A 25,713-nucleotide genomic window follows, 5' to 3' on the forward strand; every position below is an offset into this window, starting at 1 on the left:
TCTACAGTAAATGCCATCCTGCAAATATGTTTATATGATTCACTGAAATAATTTACTCCAAGTCCTCCTTGGCCATGCCTCCGTTTACAGTTTATCTGAAATGGTTAAACACTTACTCCCATTCTCTGAACCAAATTCTCAGTGTCCTAAGCTTTTTTAATAAATCACTCAAGTGTTTACCTAGCTTAAGAAACTGTTTCAGATCTGCCCAATTAAAACCAGTAGATGGAAAGAGAATGCATTGGCATCTCTGCCCTGTCAGGAAGGCAGCCATGCTGACATTTATTCAATGTGTAAATGTTCAGGATATTTTCTGAACATTTACTGTGACGGTCCTGCTGGGTACTTAATTGTTGCACCACTGCAGGAACGGATCCACTGGTTGGGGTGCAGTGAGCAAACTGTTTGAGAACACCTGAGCTAGACCTTTACCCCTATATAAAGGCCTGGGTGTTGCACAGCAGGAGGGAATGGGTTTACCTCACCTTACCGCTTTGGCATGCTTGTCCTACAGGGTCAGATTTATTTGTGTTTGCTTTGCGTTGCTTAATTTAACACTCAACATTGTCACTCATTTACATTGAAATGAATGATTTTACTGACTTCATACACCAGACTGTTGTTAGTTGTGTTTGTTTGTTTTCTTTAAACTAAACATTTGTAAATCATTGTTTGGTGTCCTTTCCTATTTTTTGTCATAACACATGAGCAAGGTTGTGACAAAATGGGGGCTTGTCAGTTTAGAGTTCGTTTTGTGACATTTTGTTCATTTAGGTTAATATTTCAGTTTTTGCTTGACTTTGTAAATGGACTTAGACTTCGTTTGTTTGTAGCTGGGGATTTGGCAAAGCAGAATCTGCAAAAGCCACAGACTAGAATGAAGAGGGTGTATGATTGTGATACAAAAATGTGAGTTTTGTTGTGGGGACCAAGTTTTGGCATTTTTGCCAGTTGTGGGATCTCTGTATCATCCCCAATTTACAGGTCCTTAACGAGAAACTTTTGGATTTTAATTACTTGATTTCAACCCTAAAAAGAAAAAAGCTGGTTCAGCTCTGTCATGTAAACTTACTCAAAGCGTATTATGCAAGTGACCAAAATTCTAGTCGGTGCGTGAAGGACACCGTTTACCCGGTTTTGTTTGTTTCTTCACTTCCGTACTTTTCTGAAGTTGATTAAAATCCAGAGCCTGATGACAGTTTGGTCATCTGAAGAAATTTCAGTCTCTTTGTAATCTGGATAAATTCCTGTCTCATTTGCTGGTAGATAAATGCAATGAGCTGTCAGAACTGATTTTCTATTGCTGTTTGTTTGATGAGGTTCCCACTTGCACTGACTTGATTGAACATGATACTGATGTTGGAAATATACAGCTGATCAAGCAGCGATTTTATTGCATGTTACCAGATAGCTTAAACATTTGGATGCTGAAGTTGCCTGTTTCCATGCCTGGTTCTGCCGGAGGTTTCTTCCTGTTAAGAGGGAGTTTTTCCTTCCCACTGTCGTCAAAGTGCTTGCTCATAGGGGGTCATATGATTGTTGGGTTTTTTTCTGTATCTATTACTGTGCGATCTACTGTACAATATAAAGCACCTTGAGGCGACTATTGTTGTAATTTGGCGCTATATAAATAAATATATATAAATAAAATTGAATTGAATTGAATTCCTCCAGCTTGGTTTCTCTATATATCCTTGTTCCAAAGCCACACACAACATCCAGATTTTGTACAGATTTAAGAAAAGTAAACTCTGTGACAAAGCCTGATTCTCTTCCATTGCCACAAATGGATGACTGTATTGACCAGGTTGGATCGGCCAAATTTGTAAGCAAATTTGATTTGCTTAAAGGTTATTGGCAGGTGCCCTTGTCAGAAAAAGCACCACAAATATTGGCTTTCATTACTCCTTCTGGTCTTTATTCTTATAAAGTCCTGCAGTTCGGTTTAAGAAACGCTTCAGCAACATTTCTTTTTTTTCTTTTTTTTTGCCTGTCCCGTTTGGTTCTTTTGCCATCAGAATTATTGTCTAATGGCGAAGAAAGATGCCCAACAGATTTACTTTACCAAATGGACCATCCCAGCCTTGTCGTAATGGTCTATTTGATTCACCTTTTATTGTTTATTTTATTTTTTATTTTCACTTGCTAGATATGTGACAGACTTGAATGAGGAAAAAAAGGGAGAAAGAAAGAGGGAAAGAAAAACAGCGGGGAAGAGGGACGGGGATAAAGGGCAAAAAACAAAAACCAACAAAATAAGCAGACAAAAAATACATATATCAATCACCTGGATCACCTGTTGAGAAACAAACAAGTGATCACCTGTTGATCACTTGTTGATTATTGTGCAGCATGTAAGATCGACAGCGCACAGTGTGCTTTGAGGTAGGAGCCAAAAAGGGTGTAGATTGTGTGTGTGATCACCTGTGTGTACACCTGTGAGCATGAACGCGCTTGTTTTTAAAAGGTTCCTTCATGTAATGATCTGCTAGAGGGTGTGGGGAGCCACAGCCCCGTCCTCCAGGGCATGAAGCAGGTATGGAGGAGATCCAGGCTCCAGACATCCAGAGGCCCCCAGAACACAAGAGACCAAGGAAGACCAACAGAGGGGCAGCCGCGCCACTATCCCAGAAAGAGCTGAGGAGAGTCCCAGATGAGGGGTCACTCAGCAGCCGCGGAGCAGAAGCCAGGGGGGGTTGCAGTGACGTGTCCGTGAGCTCCGCTGGCAGCCAGCTGTGCCAGAGTGACCGAGCCCCAGGCCGAGAGGCCGAGGGCACCCCACCCCCGAAGTGGCCCGAGCGAGCCCCAGGCTCCAGGCATAAGCAGCCACCAAGGAGTGAGCCGGTGTGTACCTGGACGCCCACCCCCGGACACAAAGAACCACCAACGCACCGATGTCTGAGGGCGTCTGCCACTGGCAGAGGAAGTGGTGGGGGGAGATAGGCCTCCAAACCTTGGAGGACCTGAGATGTCCCCAGAGAGGTGGCGTCTGATACCCAACCTGACATATAGACACAGACATACAGGCACATACAGATACAAACATCCATTCCCACCCTCATGCTCTCATATGCAATTACTCAGCACTCACCCAACGTGGAGACAGACATAAAGAGACACTGTACACACAATCACACTCCCCAAGCGTACTCTAAGAACCGGGTCTAGGTACCCTTGCCCCTGGAGGGGGAAACTGCACCCAGACCCAGGTGGTGTTACCCTTTTCCCTGCAGTGGGGAGAAGCAGACTGCCCCGACTCCGCAGCAGCAGGGAGGCCCCACATTCCAGACCCCAGTCGGACGGCCAACTTCTCCTCCTAGCCCCCCCCGCTCCAGCAGGTCGCAGAGAACGGGGGTGTGTGAAGACTCCAAACCTCCCTCCGCCCGCTCATATGTAGTGTTGATGCATGTGTGTTCTAAGGTGCCTTTAAAACCCAGGAGGGCATGGAGCTACCTGCCAGAGAGCAGCAGGTAAGCGCATAGCCCCTCCTGATAGCCCTCAATGTCTACGTGTATTTAAAATTGAGAGGTGGGCAACGACGTCAGGGGTGAGGTGTACACCCTGATGGTCTTTTGGATTCCGTGTAGCGTGCCCACCCCCAAGATCCTATATGTATGTGTTATGAGAGCTTCAGCAACATTTCAACAGTTAATGAATCAAATTGTGGCCGGCTCGGAGGGCTGTTCAGTTAAATTGCATTCGAGCACTGTTTAATCGACTGGCTGACACCAAACTTACTATTAACTTTGCTAAATGTGAGTATGCCAAGAAAACGGTGACCTATCTTGGGCGTGTGGTGGGACAGGGTTGTGAGCCTCCAGTGACAGCAAAGATTGCAGTAATTGAGCAGTATCCTCCCCCAACGACAAAGAAGGAACTGCCAAGATTTTGGGGTCTGGTGAGTTATTATAGAAGTTTCTATAAAAAAATAAATTCCACTGTGTTATGCCCACGGATTGAGTTGTTGAAGGCCAAAGCAAGTAGGGAGTAGGACCAGCAACATCAGATGTTGTTTTCCTTGTGTATATTTTGTCTTTGGGATGTTTAGCCCAGTGATCCTTTTTCACATCAGTCTTTATGGGTGGGGATCTGACAGCCCTGCTGGGTACTTAATTTTTTGCACCGTTGCAGGAACTGATCTTGTTGATAGGTCTGCAGGACTCAAGCTAGTGCAAGTCAAAGAATTTATTTACAGCAAGACAAGATGAACCATATACATATGTACAGTGAAAAAGGGACGGGGGCTTCAACAAGTCCAGGGAAAGGTCTGGGGTTGGGTAACACCTCCACATTTCTCTTCACACTGACAATGACTCACAAGCACTCGATCCAATCCACGCTGAAACTCACTCACACTCATCCAAACATGGTCCACAGGGAAAAATAGGCAAGGGTCCAGGAAGATCTGTCCAGAGAGAGGGAAACGATTGTTAGAAGAAAGCCAGAGAACATGATGGAAGACTAGAGAAATCACAGAGAGAGCTGGGGCACACTAATAGAGGTAAGTACAACGATCCAGCAAAGAACAATACTTTTCTGAGGCCCTAATTAGTAGCTGAGTAATCACAGGAGATGACCAGCAGGTGACTGATGTGAGCCAGGTGTGAAGATCGGGGTGGGGACTAGGAGTCAGGCATCACCCTGGCGGGTAGAAATGAAGAGGGAAAGAGAAGGCCGAAGACAAACAAATACCAGGGAGGCCTAGGGAACTATGACAGGATCCATTGGTTGGAGTGCAGTGGGCAAACTGATTGAGAACACCTGAGCTGGACCTTTACCCCTATATAAAGGCCTGGGTGTTGCACAGCAGGAGGGAATGGGTTTACCTCAACTTCCAACTTTGGCATGCTTGTCCTCCATGGCCAGATATATTTGTGTTTGCTTTGCGTTGCTTAATTTAACACTCAACATTGTCACTCATTCACATTGACATGAATGATTTTACTGACTTCATACACCAGACTGTTGTTAGATGTTTTTGTTGTTGTTTTCTTTAAAATAAACATTTGTAAAGGATTGTTTAGTGCTTTTTCCCATTTTTTTGTAATAACCCATGAGCCAGGTTGTGACATTTATTCAATGTCAGCATGGCTGCCTTCCAGACTGGGCAGAGATGCCAATGCATTGTTTTTCCATCAAAGAACTGTTTTTAATTGAGCAGATTTGACAATTTCTTGAGCTAGTTCAAATCTTGCCCCCTCCCTCTGCTACCAGTGTACCATATTTAATTCCAAAAAATTAATGAAGTAATTATGAAGTACAATCAAGTAATCTAGAGGTGGCTGTAGAAGTAGGCTGAGTGTAAAGTCTCCCAGTTCATCAGGGCCAGAGTTGGAGATCTGTGACTCTCTGAATGAAGGTCTAACAATATCAGAGAGAAAACAGCACTTTGGACTCTCCATGTTATCTTTTCAGCAAATGATGCTCTGGCAATGTTGTGGAAGACTGTGGAGGCTCAGAGCATGCGCATGTCAATAATAAGAGGTGTACAGTACATTCACTCTATTGGTCTTGCTGTAAACACCCAGGTAATACAATACTTACCTTTCTACTGTTAAACTGGTTCTAAAAGTAATGCAGGTTCAGTAAAAATGTGTTTTGTGAATTTCTCTTTTTGTAGTATTCTGTCTTGAGAATTTGTTTACATATAATATCAGATTATTTCTATACTTTGTTGTTTATCAACATTTGACTCAGCCTGGCTGTCACTGCTTTAGTGAGTTATAGTAGTTTTAATGATTTAATCTTGAGTTACTAAATTGTGTGTAACATGGTTAAAACTTTTCAATGTTTTGAAAAAAGAGTGATTTATTAAAAAAGCTTAGGACACTGAGAATTTGGTTCAGAGAATGGGAGTAAGTGTTTTACCATTTCAGATAAACTGTAGAGGCATGGCTAAGGGGGATTTGGAGTAAATTATTTCAGTAATTCATATTAATTGCAATTTAATGTAAATTACACTTAGCACTAAAAACAGTCTAACATTGCTCTTAATGTGACTATGATAATTGCAATTATGAGTGTTTATTTAATAGCAGTTATAGGAGAAGAGTTTGGAGTGGGTGAATTGATGAAAGTGTGAGTGCACTGCCTTTGCCAGTGTCCAACTTCTTGGTAAATATCTCAAAAAAGTTGACTTTTTATCTATACGTAACTTTTCCTGGTGGGGGAAATGTTTTGTCACTCATCCAAGTGATTTCTCAGTCTAAGCTGACTGCAGGTTTCCACTTGTGTAACAGTACATTTGCATAATGACTGAAGTTTCAATCATTATAAGATAAGATAAGATAACTCTTTATTGTCATTGCACAGTCATACATACTACAATAGTACAATGAAATTGGAAAACTGTCCTACGTCGGCACTACATATAACAACACGACACGATACGACACATCACAACGCAACACAAACAACACAACACAGTATAATAACTTAGTAATAAAAAAGAAGAAGAAGTGTATTTGTATTGCACACTGTTATTATTGCACATTAATTATTATTGCACCTTGTTATAAATATAAATATTATTGTTACTGTTTTTACCGTTGTTACCTCCCCTCCCAAAAAGTCCAGGTAGGTAGCCAGTCAGGTCAGCTATTTGCATTGATTAGGGCTATTGCCCTGTTGTAAAAGCTGTCCTTGAGTCTATTTGTTCGGGACCTCAGCAGCCTGAACCTCCTGCCAGACGGCAGCAGCTTAAACACCCGGTGTCCTGGGTGTATACCGTCCCGTAGGATGCTGCGTGCCCTCTTGAGACAGCAAGTGCTGTACAGGTCCTTCAGGGAGGGAAGAGGATGTCCAATGATTTTTTGGGCCATATTGATATGCAGTTCTAGTCTGGGCCAGGTCACCAGGGCAAGCAGCCTAAGCGGAGAATCCTTGACCTCCCTCTCCTCCACCACTTCCTCCAGCTAGTCTGGGGGAGCACCGTGGCATTCCCAGGCTAGCCAAGAGATATAATTTCTCCAGTGTGTCCTGGGTCTGCCCCAAGGCCTCCACCCAGTGGAAGATGCTTAGAACACCTCACCCAGGAGGCTACCAGGAGGCTTTCTTGTCAGATCCCCGAACCACCTTAACTGTCTCCTTTCGATGTGGAGCAGTGGCTTTACTCTGAGCCCCTCCTGGATGGTTGAACTCCTCACCCTAGCTCTAAGGGAGGAGCAAGCCACCCTTTGGAAAAAGCTCATTTATGCATTTGACTCAGTATTCTCATTCTTTTGGTCACTACCCAAAGCTTGTGACTATAGGGTGTGGGTAGGAATGTTGATCGGTTGGTAAATTTATCTTCACCACAGCTGACCAGTACAGTGTCTGTATCCCTGCAGCCACAGCACCAATCTGTCTGTTGATCTCCCACTCCTCTTCTCCACTCACTTGTGAACAAGACCTCCATATACCTAAACCACTGCAACATCTGCAATATATAGAAACAGAACCATGAGCTATGTGTGTTGTGCATCTGCTAGGCCAGCTCTCCTGATAAAAGAACACAGTGCTTGCCGTTAACAAAATACCGCAGCAATTATTTTCACACTGAACTAGTCAGATATCAAACAGACCAAAACACGGCAGTTCGGTCATTCTCAAATTACAACTTACAGCTTAGGAAACCTATTAGCTGAGAGCAGCACATATGCTACATACGCCTAGAAATTCTCCCCATAAAAATTATGAAAACAATCAGTGACAAAACGCAGCTGTGGCCGAGTCAAACAGCCACCGGAACAAGTCTGACTTATTGCCAGTTGTTACCTCCCCCCTCACCACCATGGTGGGGGCAACACCGGACAACCTAAATTAATGAACGAGAGGGACAACAGCGAGGTTAATAGTCAGGCAGGATTTATTCATCATTTACCATGCCTTGACAATAAAAAACTTGACAAAAGAAAAAAGGCAGGGGAGGAGGACCAGGCAGTTGAGCCAAATCAAAAAAGTTTATAAAATGAAAAGAGGCCAACAGCCTCCCTAAAGTCTAAATAAAACAATTAACAAAACAAAAGGCCTGCCTAGCTGCTTGACAAAAAGGTCTTCCGCCCCATGCCAATAGACACGTGCCATTTTACTTTGAATTGGCCAATAGGTGGAGGCTTGACACCTGAAAGATAAGAGCAACAGAAAAACAACAGGGCTGCGTATCATGGCATGTAACACAGTGAAGCTCTTGCAATGGTTGTATAAGGATCGAATAAGGACCGAATGGCTCACATGACAGCTCACATTCCCGATCACTAAAAATACAAAAAATACTAAAATTCAAAATTAAGTATAATATTAAAATGAAGAAAATGCAAAATTAAAAGGGTGTATGAATCAGCAGTGTGCAAATTGATAATAAACAGTCAAAAACAGTTACTGAGGTATATTATTGCTCTTTGTCTGGTTCCTCACCCACAGTGTTGGGATGGTTACTTTTAAAATGTATTCCACTACAGATTACAGAATACATGCCCCAAAATGTATTTTGTAACGCATTCCGTTACATTACTCAATGAGAGTAACGTATTCTGAATACTTTGGATTACTTAATATATTGTTATGTTTTTTACAACTACATGAATGTAGTATTGCTGTGTGATTTTTTTTTTACTATTACTGAAGGCCAGTCACCATATAATACTAACTAGATTTTTTCAAAATCTTAATATAAAATGAGTAACGGTGTGTTCACACCGAATGCGATAGACGCGACCAGAGCATCAGGTTTACATGTAAAGTCAATGAAGAAGCGTGATGACGCGCGACTGGGGGTCCCGCAAAAATTCAGAAGCGGATACGCGTCATTCGCGCGTCCAAGTAGCGCAACTGGCGCGTTTGACGCGCGTCAGTTTTTGTGTTGCATATGGCAAGCCATTATTGCCAAATATCGCCATAGTTGCATTTTGTGCATTCGCACGTATGGCGTCTACCGCTCGAGTTGGAAAAATCTGAACTCCAGCGTTAATTCGCGCCGCGACAACCAATCAGGAGCCTGGTGACGTGGCTCTGACCTAGGTCAAAGGGGCAGGTCCAGCCAAAGCCCTTCATACTTCATTCAATATGGAGGAAAGGCTAATCAACGCCGTAGCAAACCACCCGGAGCTGTACGACACCAGCTGCTTTCTGTACCGAGACAGGAATAAAAAGGACTTAGCTTGGAGGAAGATATGTGAAGAGATCGGACTACCTGGTAAGTTCATTCATTTCTCTTTTGAAATTTTTGACTGACCCGGGGAAGCCGCACAAAAGCTAGCAAGCCCGCCTACTGTCCCGCTATTTTCCCACTGATGTACAAATACCTTTCTGCTCTTATGCATGTTGTCATATAGGAATATATGTTATTGTTTATTAATAAACAGCACACAGTGGTACCGCTGTTCATCCTTCACTGCCTCGCTTTTTCGCAGATGTTTTTATTGCACACTATAACTGTCAACAATGCGCATAGCATTCTGCAGCCTGATTGACAAACCTCCTCCGTGTCGTGTCTCCTGCGCTTCCCAAATTTATCATGTTTGGTTTTGATAATTCAATTCAATTCAATTTTATTTATATAGCGCCAAATCACAACAAAAGTCACCTCAAGGCGCTTCATATTGTACAGTAGATACAGAGAAAAGCCCAACAATCATATGACCCCCAATGAGCAAGCACTTTGGCGACAATGGGAAGGAAAATCTCCCTTTTAACAGGAAGAAACCTCCGGCAGAACCAGGCTCAGGGAGGGGCGGCCATCTGCTGCAACCGGTTGGGGTGAGACAACAAAAACAGGATAAAGACATGCTGTGGAAGAGAGACAGAGATTAACAACAGATATGATTCAATGCAGAGAGGTCTATTAAGTGAGAGAAAGGTGAGTGAGAAAGGTGACTGGAAAGGAAAAACTCAATGCATCATGGGAATCCCCGGCAGCCTACGTCTATTGCAGCATAACTGCAATTATGGATTCAGGGTCACCTGGTCCAGCCCTAACTATATGCTTTAGCAAAAAGGAAAGTTTTAAGCCTAATCTTGAAAGTAGAGATAGTGTCTGTCTCTTGAATCCAAACGGAAAGCTGGTTCCACAGAAGAGGGGCCTGAAAACTGAAGGCTCTGCCTCCCATTCTACTTTTAAATACTCTAGGAACAACAAGTAAGCCTGCAGTGTGAGAGCGAAGTGCTCTAATAGGGTGATATGGTACTACAAGGTCATTAAGATAAGATGGGGGCTGATTATTTAAGACCTTGTATGTGAGGAGCAGGATTTTGAATTCAATTCTGGATTTAACAGGAAGCCAATGAAGGGAAGCCAAAACAGGAGAAATATGCTCTCTCTTTCTAGTCCCTGTCAGTACTCTTGCTACAGCATTTTGGATTAACTGAAGGCTTTTCAGCGAGTTTTTAGGACATCCTGATAATAACGAATTACAGTAGTCCAGCCTGGACGTAATAAATGCATGAACTAGTTTTTCAGCGTCACTCTGAGACAGGATATTTCTAACTTTAGAGATGCTGCGCAAATGAAAGAAAGCAGTCTTACATATTTGTTTAATATGTGCGTTGAAGGACATATCCTGGTCAAAAATGACTCCAAGATTCCTCACAGCGTTACTGGAGGCCAAGGTAATGCCATCCAGAGTAAGAATCTGGTTAGATACCATATTTCTAAGATTTTCAGGGCCAAGTAAAATAACCTCAGTTTTATCTGAATTAAGAAACAGAAAGTTAGCGGCCATCCAGGTCTTTATGTCTTTAAGACATTCCTGCAGTTTAACTAATTGGTGTGTGTTATCTGGCTTCATGGATAGATAGAGCTGGGTGTCATCTGCATAGCAGTGAAAATGTATGCTATGTCTTCTAATGATACTGCCTAGGGGAAGCATGTATAATGTAAACAGAATTGGTCCTAGCACCAAACCCTGTGGAACACCATAATTGACCTTAGTGTGTGAAGAGGACTCTCCATTTACATGAACAAATTGGAGTCTATTAGATAGATATGATACAAACCACTGCAGTGCAGTACCTGTAATACCTACAGCATGTTCTAATCGCGCTAATAGGATATTATGGTCGACAGCATCGAACGCTGCACTAAGGTCTAGCAGGACAAGCACAGAGATGAGTCCACTGTCAGAGGCCATAAGAAGATCATTTGTAACCTTCACTAAAGCTGTTTCTGTGCTGTGATGAGCTCTGAAACCTGACTGAAACTCTTCAAATAAGCCATTCCTCTGCAGATGATCTGTTAGCTGTTTGACAACTACTCTTTCAAGGATTTTTGATATGAAAGGAAGGTTGGAGATTGGCATATAATTAGCTAAGACTGCTGGGTCTAGAGATGGCTTTTTAAGTAAAGGTTTAACTACAGCCAGCTTGAAGGCCAGTGGTACATAGCCGATTATTAGAGATAGGTTGATCATATTTAAGATTGAAGAATTAATTAATGGCAGGACTTCTTTGAGCAGTTTTGTAGGAATGGGGTCTAAAAGACACGTTGATGGTTTGGAGGAAGTAATTATTGAAGTTAACTCAGAAAGATCAATTGGAGAAAAAGAGTCTAACTTAACATCAATGGTACTGAAAGTAGCTGTAGATAATATTACATCTGTCAGATGATTATTGGTAATTTTTTCTCTAATGATTAAAATTTTATTTGTGAAGAAGTTCATGAAGTCATTACTAGTTAACGTCAAAGGGATGGTTGGCTCAATAGAGCTCTGACTTTTTGTCAGCCTGGCTACAGTGCTGAAGAGAAACCTGGGGTTGTTCTTATTTTCTTCAATCAGTGACGAATAGGAAGATGTTCTGGCTTTGCGGAGGGCTTTTTTATAAAGCAGCAAACTATTTCTCCAGGCTAAATGATGATCCTCTAAATTTGTGACATGTCATTTCCTCTCCAGCTTACGAGTTATCTGCTTTAGGCTACGTGTTTGAGAATTATACCACGGAGTCAGGTACTTCTGATTTGAGGCCTTAGTTTTCACCGGAGCTACAGTATCCAGAGTCGTACGTAGTGAGGAGGTAAAATTATTAACAAGATAATCGACCTCTGATGGTGTAGTGTTCAGATAGCTGCTCTGCTCTATCAGCATTGAAGATGATAACAGTGGGTGGATTATATTCTTAAACTTAGTTACAGTGCTTTCAGAAAGACATCTACTGTGATAAAGTCTGCTCTCCAGTGCTGTGTAATCAATTATTGTAAATGTTATCAGGAAATGATCAGACAGGAGAGGGTTTTCAGGAAACACTGTTAAATGTTCAGTTTCTATGCCATATGTTAAAACAAGATCTAGAGTGTGATTAAAGTGGTGGGTGGGTTCTTTTACATTTTGAGAGAAGCCAATTGAGTCTAATAACAGATTAAATGCCATATTGAGGCTGTCATTTTTAGCATCTACATGGATGTTAAAATCTCCCACAATAATTATTTTATCTGAGCTGAGAACTAAATCAGATAAAAAGTCTGAGAAATCAGAGAGAAACTCTGTGTAAGGCCCAGGTGGACGATATATGATAACAAGTAAGACTGGTTTCTGAGTTTCACAGCTGGGGTGGACAAGGTTAAGCATCAGGCTTTCAAATGAATTAAAAGTCTGTTTGGGTCTTTCATTAATTAGGCTGGTGTGAAAGATTGCTGCCACACCGCCCCCTCGGCGTGTGCTTCGAGATTTCTGGTAGTTAGAATAACTCGGGGGTGTTGATTCATTTAAACTAACATAATCATCCTGCTGCAACCAGGTTTCTGTAAGGCAGAGTAAATCGATTTGTTGATCAATTATTAAGTCATGTACTAACAGAGACTTGGAGGAGAGAGACCTAATATTTAATAATCCACATTTCACTGTTTTACTCTTTGGTTCAGATGTGGATACTGTATTGTTCCTTCTTTGTGATTTTTTATGTTTAAGTTGTTTGTTGCTGGTTTTTAGTTTGTGTTTTGTCTTTTTGGGAGCTGACACAGTCTCAATGGAGATGGGTTTTTGGGGGGGGGGTAGCAGGAGGAGAGAAGCTGCAGAGAGGCATGTAAGACTGCAACTCTGCTTCCTGGTCCCAACTCTGGATAGTCATATTTTGGGGGGTTTAATAAATTTGTCCATATTTCTAGAAATGAGAGCTGCTCCATCCAAAGTGGGATGGATGCCGTCACCGATTCAATATTGATTTTAGTGACCTCCGATTGGCGTAACCGGGTGTCATTACTTCCGACGTGAATTATGATCTTACTGTATTTACGTTTACCCTTAGCCAGCAGTTTTAAATTTCCCTCAATGTCACCTGCTCTGGACCCTGGAAGACAATTAACTATGGTTGCCGGTGTCTCTAGCTTCACATGTCTGAGAACAGAATCACCAATTACCAGAGTTTGACCCCCGGCGGGTGTGTTGCCGAGTGGGGAAATACGGTTAGACACATGAACAGGTTGGTGGTGTACCTGGGGCTTCTGTTTAAGACTATGCTTCCTCCTCACCGTCACCCAGCCGCCTTCTTTCCCCAGCTGCTTGGGGTCTGCCGGGGAAAAGCTAGCGGGGCTTACGCTATCTTCGGCTGCACCAGCTACAGGGGCCTGGCTAGCTACGGGTGAATGAAGGGTGCGAAGCCGAGTCTCCAAGTCAGTAATCCTGGCCTCCAGAGCTGCAAATATGTTACATTTGTTACAAGTATCATTACTGCTAAAGGAGGCCGAGGAGTAACTAAACATCTGACACAATGAGCAGGAAAGTGCAGGAGGGACAGGTGAAGTAGCCATGGTGCTAACGAGTCGGCTACGAGCTAAGCTAAGCTAGCGAAACAGTAGAGACACAGTGAGTGAATACTTTGGCTATAAATTAGGTAGTGAGTACACAGAAAGTGTGCTTCGGATGAAGCACGTGAAGATTATACTATGAGAAAAGAATGTATTTTAAAGTTGTTAATTAAATTGCTAAGCAGATAAGCTACTCAGAAACACCACTGTGTTTGCGCAGGAACAGGAAGTGATACTCTACCGCAGAGTGAGCGAACACCAAGTGACAGCGCCACGAAGAGCTGAGAGTCCAACAGAAAAAAACAGCACAAAAACACGCATAATTATGACCCTCATTCGGAAATCGACACCTGCACCGGGAGGGAAAAAGGCGCACAAAAGTGGCATGCAGACGAAGAAAAAACGCAGCATAATAATAGTTTTATGTTTTGAAATCGACAAAGGTTTGCACTTTGAGAATCAACTTGTGAGAACTGTGACTAATGTTCATGTGTGTGTGAAAAAAAGTGTATAAAGTGCGTGGCAAGGGGCTAGTTATTCTGAGAACATGTTAACATTTAATATTGTCTTGACAGAGCCAACTGATTCTGCAGCAGAGCCATCCCCTGTTGCTTCTCCTGGCTCCCCAGTCCCTGGTCCCTCCGCTCCTGCTGCTGCACCCACAGGTATGTAATTGTAGCAACAGATGTACAGCAAGCACTGATAGCTTTTTACTTGGTTGGATTCCCTTGTGATTACCTTTACTAAATATCTACAACCAATCTGTTTATATCCTGTTTTTTTCAATGTTTAAAATGAAAATCTAGTAGCAGTCTTCTCATTTCTTTGTGTTGTTTTGTGCTGTGTTTTACAGGCCCACAGAGGAGTACAGCTCCGAGGCGGACGAGGGACGGGTCCCAGGACGGTCCATCGGCGGTGGAGCTGGCCATCCTGGAGTCCCTGAAGAGGCCACGCCAGTCTCCAATGGAGCATTCCCTCCTCAGCCTTGTTCCTGCTCTGGAGAGCATGCCGCCTCAGACGAGAGTATTAGTGAAATTTCAAATTTATAAATTAGTTTTTGAAAACAGCACAGCTGTGTTAAATTTGGAAACACTGGACCCTAGCAATCAGTAGTTTTCTGATGAGGCAGCAGGCTCTCCAGGGCAGAAACAATGTTCTCATTTTTCTCCTCCTTCTCCCTGAGGGTCTTCCACTTTAAGCTGGGTCCTTTTTATTCCTGTCTCTCTGTAAATAGTTAAATTTTATATATTTATGTTTAATGTTTTTCTGTTTGAGAATTTTAATATTATTTGAAATAAATTTTTGTAATGACTAATGTCTCAGTTCTACTACACAGCAAATATTGGCACACAACTTGACACATGTAGAATTAATTTCATATTATACTAATGAAAAAAATATACTACTATATAGGAAAATAGTGAAGACCAATTATTTAAGAGAATAAAGAGAGGTTAGTTTATTCTAGAGTAGAGCTCCATTTATTAAGAAAATTTTAAAAAGGCAGGTTTGTGGGTGGCTCAGAGGCGTTGTGGGGAAGTCACTGGGACTTCAAATGGGCTATTCTTTTGGCTGCCAAGATGCTGCTCCCTCCGCCGAGAAGTGGGCCATGAACTTCTCCCTCACCAGGAAAGCCTCTCTGGAGGAGTTGTTGGCTGCTACACGACCCAGGCCTTTTTTGAAAAATTAACCTGTAATAAGACATAGCATATCAAGATAGAATTGTTATTATCATATAACTAAAGATGAACCAAACTGTTCACAATTTTATCTAGCTCTCAGTTTTAAGAAAGGCTGGTGACCCCTGCGATAGAGTGTGACAGCTGTAGGGATTATATACAAATATTCAACTGGTTCTATACCAGAATTAAACCGGGTCTAAATAAAAAAAAAGGACTTTATAAGATAGATCTTCTGAGTATCACTACAAAGATTACCAACAGTGGTCCTCATACCACAGTCTGATATCAGCAAACACCGAGAGCATACATTGATATGACACCACAGCCATGCTATCATTGCAAACACTGATAACAGCATAAATCGAATTAAATCAGGGCTTGATGAGACCTTTCGAGTATCACTAGAAATATTATAAACAGTCGTCTCCATACCACAGTTTGCTATCAGTAAACACCGACGGCATTGACTGATAGCATACCACATCCATGTTATCAGTGTATAAACGGATAGTTTAGCATATATTAGCACAGGTATCAATAAAGGACTACCGTATTAAACACTTTTACTAACCTCAGCCAGACGGACAGGTGCACTGCAGGCAGGATTGAGCACCTGTAGTTGGTGTCTAGGCGGGCGATGCTTGGACCGACGCGGGACAGCAGGTCCTCAAACTGGGCGAGGGAAAGACAGTGGTACCACTGAAAGCGGCCGTCATCCTGACGCAGCTCCGGGAGCAAGCGGTGAAACTCACCAAACTGCTCACGCTTCAGGAGGACCTGATGGACCCAGGTACGGTGAGGACGTCCTTTACGCCGCTGCTCTGCTCTCCACAGTAAATAGAGAAGGGAGACTCTCTCTTCAAAGGCTAGCTCGACAGCTGCCATCTTGCAAACATACCGTCTGGCACTACTTACTCCCACATTTCCGCTTCACGCGCGTCAAAATTGCATATATTGGCGCGCGAATAATTCACGTTGGACGCGCGTCGAGGTGCGAATGTGCACGCATCAAGCTAGAGGCGTCTGGCGCGTTTTGGTCGCGTGTATCGCGTTCGGTGTGAACTCACCGTAACAGTACGGTGGACACATTAGGCAAGGCTGCACTTTTTGCAGTGATCTCGTATAGAAAACTATTTCTGTATCAGTAATATGTTTTCTTTTTGTCTGTTAATAATCATGTGGAACTGCACATGATTATTCGCAGCTAGCAGGTTGCTAATGCTATCCATCAAGTCTAAAAACAGTATGTTACTATGTGGAGATAATCTGATCAAAAATGATCAGGTTATATTCTAATTTGTATTCAGGCGTACATGTGCACTATGTTTATTCAGAGAGGTTAAGCTTGTGTTTCTGTCATGGAGGGATTGTGCTCGACTGAATGAAGCTTATTAGACATTATGAAACAGATGATACGTAAAAGCGAATTTTGCCAAAGTGCTTCTTTTTTTAAATTATCATTTTTTTTCTTAAAGAAATCTACTACGTCATGTGTAATTTTTTATGTCACGTGTAATTTCCATTGCAAATATTAATCACAGTTAAATTAAGAAAGGATGGCAGTAAAAACTCCGGAGCTGTGATGTCATCAAGTACACTGCTGTAGAACGATCGCACTGCGTTCTCGGGAGGACTCCCATGTAAACTTATGAAGTCTGGACTAGCGAGAACACGAGGACTGGCGTACTTGAGTATTTAGAAATGGCCTAACAGTCTGCAGTCTATGAACTAACGTCAGCTAACGTCAGCTAACAATGTTAGCTTGGTGGTGAGTAGCATTCAGTAATTATAATAAAAATCACACAGCAATAATACATCGAAGATACTGAGGTTTCGCCCATCCCATTCTTTTTATGAAGTGGTGTTTTAATTTCCAAGTAAGAAAACCATTCCTGCCCGTTCACTGCTGGCCCTGTTATTCTGGCTCTGGGTCTGGACTTGTGTAACTGACGCCACCAACATTAAGAGGACGCTTACATTAGAGCCTCTTATTGCACGTTTTGTCTGGGTTTCCAGCAATCAAAATCAGAGTATTCCCCATGTATTCCCTTACTCCCCAACACTGCTCACCCAGCATCAATTTGCCATGGGAAAGCCTATCAGGGGTCAAAAAAAACCCCAACAATGTAGCCCCAGGGATCCCTGGGACAAGCAAACCTCTCCACCATGTGACTCACAGATTTTTCGTTCCTATTTATCTTTTTTATCTGTCTTATGTAGAACCAGTATGGAGCAGATCCGTGACCGTGTTTTCAAGCATAAAAACTACAACTTTGTGGTCGGTCTTACAACTCCAGAGTACATAGACTCCCTTGACAGCTTTGAAATAAAAGACAGCGATGTCTTCCTTGTCACTTATCCAAAGTCAGGTTGGTGAAAAATTTCATACATTATTTATATTTGCTGTTTTGTGCTGGCCAGACTGATTCACTGATCATCTCTAATGTCTTTCCCCACATCAGGCACTGTATGGGCTCAGCAGATCATCATTTCCATCCACGAACTGCATGGGAATCAGACTAAATATTCAAACAACATGGAGAGGATGCCGTGGCTGGAGTACAAGACAGCTGAATACACCCTTCTTCCCTCTCCACGACTCTTCGCCTCGCATCTCCCTGAACACATCATGCCTCCTGGGGTGAAGGAGAAGAAGGCAAAAGTCAGTACTTTATAGAAGCTCAATTCTTCTTGAAGAAAGAGGCAGTCTTAAAGTTTGAGAAAGTTACAATTATTTCATTACTTTTTTTTTTTTTGCAAAAATAGAGCAAATTAAATTAAATTTGTACTTTCTAAGATTAATTAGATTTTTTGTGATGTTACCTATTGGTCACTGAAGTCCAGTTTTTTGGGACTTGCACTTTAACACTTGGTAGCTTTTACAAACCAGCAAATCCTGGCAAATGAAAATAGAGTGGTTGATCTTTAATTATTTTCAAAACAAATGTTGTTTATTTGCCAGTGTATAGGGTGCCCCAAGCAAGTGAGACTTAAAACAATGAGCCTCTAACAAAATTTTATAATGGGATCATAAATCAAGGAATATGAGGGTCATTTTTATCATAGACTTCTACACAAACATATGGTTCCAGGTCCAAAAAGCTAGCACTAGCATTTGTTTTATTTTAAATGATTCTGTGTTTTTCCATTCATCCATTTTCTTCCGCTTATCCGGGGCCGGGTCGCGAGGGCAGCAGCCCAAGCAGAGAAGCCCAGACCTCCCTCTCCCCAGCCACCTCCTCCAGCTTGTCCGGGGGAAAACCAAGGCGTTCCCAGGTCAGCCGAGAGATATAATCTCTCCAGCGTGTCCTGGGTCTACCCCGGGACCTCCTCCCGGTGGGACATGCCCGCGAATCACTACCTTATCGTGGTGGAGGGGTTTGCGTGTCCCAGGGATCCCAGGGGCTATGTTGTCTGGGGGTTTTTTGCCCCCTGGTAGGGTCTCCCATGGCAAATTGGCCCTGGGTGAGGGACCAGACAAAGAGCGATTCAGAAGACCCCTATGAAAACCATAGAGGGAGCAGTTCACCCTGCCCAGGATAGGGTTACCGGGGCCCCGCCCTGGAGCCAGCCCTGGGGAGGGTGCCCGAGGGTGAGTGTCTGGTGGCCGGGCCTTAGTCCATGGGGCCCAGCCGGGCACAGCCCGGAAAAAGGGACATGGGCCCATCTTCCTGCAGGCCCACCACCCGCAGGATTCACCGTAGGGGTCGGGTGCAGTATGAGCCGGGCGGTGGACCAATCTCCGTCTACCAAGACTGGCAATTCTGTGTTTTTATTTCAGTATATTTTTTTTGTCCTTTTCCTTTCTTACAATGAGGTCATTGCAGAGTAAGGCTACGTTCACACTGCAGGCGAAAGCGCATCAAATCCGACTTTTTTGACCCTATGCGACCCATATCTGATCATGGTATGACAGTGTGAACAGCACAAGTCCGATATTTTCAAATCCGATCTAGGTCACTTTCGTATGTGGTACTGAATCCGATGCATATCTGATGTTTTAGAAAGCGACTGCTGTTTGAATGGTCATGTCGCATTAAATCTGTCTTTTACGTCACTGACACAAGACAGACGCCAATTATCAGCGCCGGAGAAGGGCCCGAGAAGACATCATGAACGCTTCCTGGCCATCCCGTGTAGATGTTAGTGAAACTGTTGGGAAGACAACGTGAACATTTTATTTGTAGTGTATAATCTGCAGATTCTGACAGAAATCTGCAACTATCCTTTGAAGCACCGCTCCTCTCTGAAACAGCAATTAGGATAATTATTAGGCCATATGCAAATAACAAAATAACTTTATAACTTGAAGCAAAATTAGGAAACGTAAAGTCCGAAACAAGTCTTTATATTAAGGGCCATCAGTCAAACAATACTGTTTGGTCTGGGTATAAACAGAGCGCGTTGTGTGTGACGTCTTCTTTTGCGCATGTGGGCCGCTTTGAGGGTTCACACTAGAGCGCGTTTGCTGTCACATTTTATTTGTAGTGTGAACAAGCAGACAAAAAAATCAGATTTGATCAAAAAATTGGAATTGAGCATTAAGACCTGCAGTGTGAACGTAGCCTAAGAGGTTCATCAAATCAAGTAGAAATAGGAGAAAAAGAGCTATAAAAATGTACAGGCTTTAAAACATATTTTAATAGATATCATTTGAAATCAAATTTTGACCCTAAATTTTAAATTTCTTTTAAACTAATGACTTTTACAATTTTTACATTTAAGTAACAAACTGTTAATATTCTGATTTTTTTTTTAAAATATATATCAGATCATGTATTTGATGAGGAATCCAAAGGACAACGTGGTGTCTTTTTATCACTTCAGCAAAGCCATGGCAGACCTGGAAACTCCCGAGAGCTTTGACCAGTTTTTTGAGTGGTACATAACAGGAAACGGTAAGTTTCCTCACTTTATAGTAATCAGTAATTGATTCATCATTGTCTGTGGACCCTCTGTTAGAGGGCCCGAGCTTTAGTACCCAATGATTTTGTGGTGCTGTGCTAGTATTTAGCACCGACACCAGTTTTGTGTGTGTGTGTGTGTGTGTGACATGTGGAGATTGAGCACACTGACAAAATCTGTACTACATTCGGAGGCACACTACCACTGCATGATTAGCATGATGGACTTCCATCCATCTGAACCAAATGGGTGGACTGATTATGCCTGCACTCATGCTGTAGGTAACTACAGAGCTTACACTTGAGCTCCTCTTCTGACATGAGGATTGTATATGAACTCAATTAAATGACAATGCCAAATAACTGGATGCATTATGCCACTATACAGTTTTTGCGTCATCCTGGTTTGACCACATCAGGGAGTGGTATTCAAACAGAGAGCAGTACAACATCCTCTTCCTGACCTACGAGGAAATGATTTTGGTAAGATGTTTCTTTGCATTTTTGTTGTTCCTAAGGAAAGTCAAATAAAATATCTGACAGAGTTTAAGGTTCTTTTTCTGTTGCGGTCCTGCTTTTCTTTCAGGACCTGAAAGGATCAGTGAAGAAGATCTGCAACTTCTTAGGGATAAACCTGACTGAAGCCGCCATCAGTCAAGTTGTGGAAAAAGCTACATTTCAGAACATGAAGAATGACTCGAAAGCAAATTATCAGCATCTTCCACCAGAGCAGTTCAGTGGAAAATTCCTGCGTAAAGGTAACATAACAGACCTGCAGCTGCTGTGCAGAAAAATGTGACTTCAGGATTTCAGGCTTTGTCTTCATTACAGGTCAGATTGGAGACTGGAAGAACACACTGACTGTTGCCCAGAGTGAAAGAGTGGATCAAGTCCTTCAGGAGAAACTTGGTGATTTGCCTTTGAGGTTCATCTGGGAATAAGCAGAGAAACTCGTCTCCCAGGAGTTTTTAAAGCATTGATTTCATTAATCAGAAAACCATAAAAATGTGTTTTTCTGCTATTTAAATTAAAAAAAAAAAACATCAACAAAAGATTAATGTTTGTTTACCCAAGATGGATTCATGTCATGTAGATCATGATTCCAGGAATTAACAATGGTCATTAATAAAATGTTTATCAGTCAGTACACAGTGCTTTGGATTCTCATAATTTCTGAATAGTCACTAACTGTTAATTGTGTTTTTGAATCACATTGCTTTTGAAAGTATGTCTTGACCTTCAAATATAAGAAATTTCTTGAATTTAATGTACTTTTGCCATGAAGACAGTAAGAATCATGAGTCAGCATTTAAGACAGAAGTATCTCATTTATTTGTGTAGAAGAATCAAAAGAAAAGGATCCTTTTTTGGTAAGAAACAAAACATTACAAGAAGAAATTGTGCAATTGTAGTGTAATTTTGTTTAAATTCTTGTTCAGCGTGACATTCTTCCTTTATTTGATCTGATACAGAATCAAACCTCAGACCTGTAAACAGCATCCATTGAATATCATGTAATTAATATGTGCAATACAGGTTCTTAACGCATGATTTATTGCAAGATAATAGACTATTAAAAAATAATAATTAAAATAAATAATTCTTTAATGTGACTTACATTTTGTGAACATTACTAAACATTTTCATTTTCAGCGTTATGGCTGCAAAATGTAACTTTGATTTTCACACAAGAGTGAATGCTCTCATCTGGGAGGCAAGAGTAACATTTGGAATTTAGGTAGTTTATCTGTGAGAAACTCTTCTCACACAACTAAGCTGATCCAAAGATGAAAAAACTCCACATTATTCATGTTCATATAGAATAAAATTGCATGTTTCAAACACAAGTTTTTCAGGTTTTAAGAGTTTTTTAATATCACTCCATTTGTGGTTTTAAATCTGAATAACCTTTGTTTTTCACACCAATCTTCCAGGAACATCATTATTATGTAGTAATCGGGACACTGTGTCCCATAAGTACAATTTTTTTAGTAAAAGCAAAAAAGTTGTTAGTAAAAAAGTAAAGCATAAATTAACACTTCACTTCAAAATTAACTTTAGTACCTCTTAAGGAACCTATAGAATATTGTCACATGGGGTGAAGAACTACATAAACTGTGTCTCTTCCCCTCATCTATCTGTGTGATTCAGAACTAAGATGGAGCAGATCAGTGACTGTCTGTGCAGGTATAAGAACTACAACTTTTTGGCCAGTATACATAGACTCCCTTCAGTTTTGAAATAACAAACAGCAATGTATTACTTGCGTCTTTTACAAAGTCAGGTCAGTGAGAAATCTCTGTAGCATCCCATTATTTTTCAGTTTTATTCTGTCCAGACTAATCCAATGGTTAGATATAATATCCCATACACTTGCCTCAAAAGGCACCATGTGGGCTCAGCAGATCATCACTTCTATCTATGAGTTGAACGGGCATCTGAATGAATGTTCTACCAACTCGCAGAAGATGCCATGGCTGGAGTTCACAGGGGGTGCATACACTCATCAGCTCTCTCCACGGCTCTTCACATCACATCTCTCCCAGGTTCTCATGCCTCTAGGACTGAAGGACAAGAAGGGAAAGGTAAGAGCTGTATAGATGCTCAAGCAGCCTGAAGAAAGAGCATGTTTAGTGATATACCCACATAGCAGACAGGTCTGGCCCGGATCTGGTGTGAAGCTGGTACTGCTGGCTGACTTCTGGCATGGTAAGTGATATGTCATGACTGACTGGTGTCATGGCAGGGTGTATGTCAACCAGATGTGGGCCAGGTCTGGCAATGATGGCACTATTTATGTTCCTATTTTCCTATTTTAGTTAGAAGACCCAAATGCCATGTTGCAATACTATACTGCTATGGTAGCCAACGTTTCAAATGCAGGTTTGACAGGTTTTGTGAGTGTACACTTTATCCTAAACCTAGTGAGGGTTTACTCATGTTTATCACTGGGTGGCTGCAACTCGGGAGGTAGAACAGGTCACTTACTGATTGGAAGGTTAGTGGTTCAGTCCCTGGCTTCTCCAGTCTGCATCTCAAGAGCGTGAAATATATATGAATGTGGTTAGGAAGCACTCATTTTAGAGAAAGTGTGTGATTGGGTACATGTGGCATGTTTTATAGAGCACTTTGACTAATCCAGAGGAGTAGAAAAGTGCTATATAAGAATCAGTCCATTCACTGACAGAACAGAGTTTTGTCATGTTACTTTTGCACTATTATGTTCCGGCACATGTTGTTATTACATGGCTTGATTAAGGTACACATTAGGCTGACATCTGGGGCCAGAGATGAAACTGTTCTGGGCCAGCACAGGGCCAGCAGTGTGTCCGCAACTGGCCCGTGGCTGCACACAACTTGCACATTGCCCACATACTGCAAAGAATGATGGCCCCTTTGGTGGCCCAGATCAGGTTTGCCAGAGGTAATCCACACATGGACCAGCACAGGACCACCAGTGTGTCTGGGCAGGCACAAACCTGATCTGGGCCACCAAAGGGCCATCATTCTTTGCGGTATGTGGGCCATGTGTAAGCACATTGTGTGGGCCAGATCCGGGACATACCAATTTTGCTATGTGGGTCTGGGTCCATTTTAAAGTTGTTGCTCTGTGGCGCTAGCGATGGGAAAAATGCGGAAGTAAGGGTGGAACTTGAACGAAGGCTAGAAGGGTGTCTGGGAGGAAGCAAAAGAGAATAGCAAGTACAACAGAATACAGTGACATAGGACATGGACTTTCAAAGTAAAACAGGAAGCACACAACAGGCACAGAGGCACAGGGACCTGAAACGTGGGGCAAGAAGGCACAGCATAGACATAACACAGAACACATAAAACCTAAAGGGTAGAAAGCATGATTGTAGCTCCCTAAGGAACTAGGGAGCTAGAAATACTGAAAACCAAAACCAAGAGACTAGCAGTGAAAAATTATGATGAAATCAAATATCAATAATAGTAGAAACTCAAAATACTGGGTCGCAGACCCAGGACCGTGACATAAGGTGGACAAGGCTAAGCATTAGGCTTTCAAATGAATTAAAAGTCTGTCTTGGTCTGTGGTTGATTAATAGGCTGGTGTGGAAAATTGCTGCCACACCGCCGTGCTTCAAAGATTCTTATTTTTAGTCTGACTCGGGGGTGTTGATTTATTTAAGCTAACATAATCATCCTACTGTAACCAGGTTTCTGTATAGTAAAGTTTTGGGAGTGACTGTCGCAAGAGAGAGAGAGAGAGTTTTGACATGTGAGAGATTTGTCATGTTTAGCGTGGAGTGTATAGTTAGTGTGTTGTGTTGTCTTGTCTTGTGTAGTTAGTGAGTAGTGTATTCGCTGTTTGGTTTTGTGTGTCAGTGAAGTTACTAATGAATGTCACAAAGGCAGACTGCAATGTAAACGCTGCTTCCAGGTGGAAAACAGGTACAGGACTGATACACCTGTTGTCAGTACTGCAGGGTTTAAGTCTGTGGTGTTCTCCTCTGTCTTGTGGCGAACAAACTTTTTTTTTCATTGGCAAAAATAATTTTTGTGGCATCTTATTGTCACACCTGATTGTTCTCTCAGTTTAGTTATAGTAGTAATTTTAAATGGTTGCACTATGGCGGAAGACCAGGTGACTTGGACTATTTTCTAAAACACTAGATCAACAAAAACATCAGAAAATACACTCTTTTGCCCACTAATGGTGCCTACTTATGGGGCACCGTTTGTAAAGTGAAACATGCTGAAATTAACGGCAACATCTTTCCACATTTAGCTCAAAACCTTACAAAAACATGTTTTTTCAAGTCATTTTTTACAACATTTAGTAAAATATTTGTAACTTTTCATATTTAAAACACAATTTTAAATGTTGAATCTAAATATTATATTTAAATCTAAATGTTACAGGAAACTAAATATTTAGCTAACATGCAAATTTATTGTACGGCTCAACGGAAATACCAAAATAATTCACAATCCGGTGCTAAAGTGTGCCAGTAGTACTCAGGTTATATCTGCTCTCCCCTGATAGTCACTTCTCACCACCATGAGCTGCTTCACTTCGACATTCCCCAACTCTCTGTGAATGGTACTCATGGCCATTGAGCAGTGGTCTTTGATCAGTGGTTGTTGATCAGTTGTTGTTGATCCATGGTCATGAGAACTTGCATAATCATGATGAAGGAACTGACCTCCCAGCCCATTGTTCTTTCAGTGATGCTAGTTTCAGTCATAATGCAAATGTACTGTTTATGTCACGGTTCTGGGTCATTTTGACCCAGCTTTTTCTGTTTCTCATGTTTTGGTGTTTTTCTAGATTATGATGTATGTTCTGATTAGTCAGTGATACTGTTTTGATTATGATTATTATTATTATTTTAGTAGGTTTTGGTCAGTGTCAAGTCTGTCTCTCTCTGTCTAGTCCGTGTCTTAGTAA

General features: G+C 41.9%; 1 protein-coding gene across 1 annotated transcript; it reads left to right on the top strand.

Moving 5' to 3' along the window:
* Positions 1–17,620: 17,620 nt before the first annotated feature.
* Positions 17,621–21,238, top strand: LOC134625603 (amine sulfotransferase-like). The gene is made up of 6 exons (XM_063470852.1): positions 17,621–17,762; positions 17,856–18,055; positions 20,165–20,291; positions 20,686–20,780; positions 20,884–21,055; positions 21,129–21,238. Exons 1-6 carry the CDS (start codon positions 17,621–17,623, stop codon positions 21,236–21,238), a joined length of 846 nt encoding a protein of 281 aa, XP_063326922.1.
* Positions 21,239–25,713: the final 4,475 nt, after the last annotated feature.

Source organism: Pelmatolapia mariae, linkage group LG4 (assembly GCF_036321145.2).
Source record: "Pelmatolapia mariae isolate MD_Pm_ZW linkage group LG4, Pm_UMD_F_2, whole genome shotgun sequence".
NCBI classification, from domain to species: Eukaryota; Metazoa; Chordata; class Actinopteri; order Cichliformes; family Cichlidae; genus Pelmatolapia; species Pelmatolapia mariae.

Coding starts and splice junctions, on each gene's coding strand:
- LOC134625603 (XM_063470852.1), top strand. CDS start 17,621: ATGGAGCAGATCCGTGACCGTGTTTTCAAGCATAAAAACTACAACTTT. Junction 18,056..20,164: donor TGAAGGAGAAGAAGGCAAAA/GTCAGTACTTTA, acceptor AATATATATCAG/ATCATGTATTTGATGAGGAA. Junction 20,781..20,883: donor CCTACGAGGAAATGATTTTG/GTAAGATGTTTC, acceptor CTTTTCTTTCAG/GACCTGAAAGGATCAGTGAA.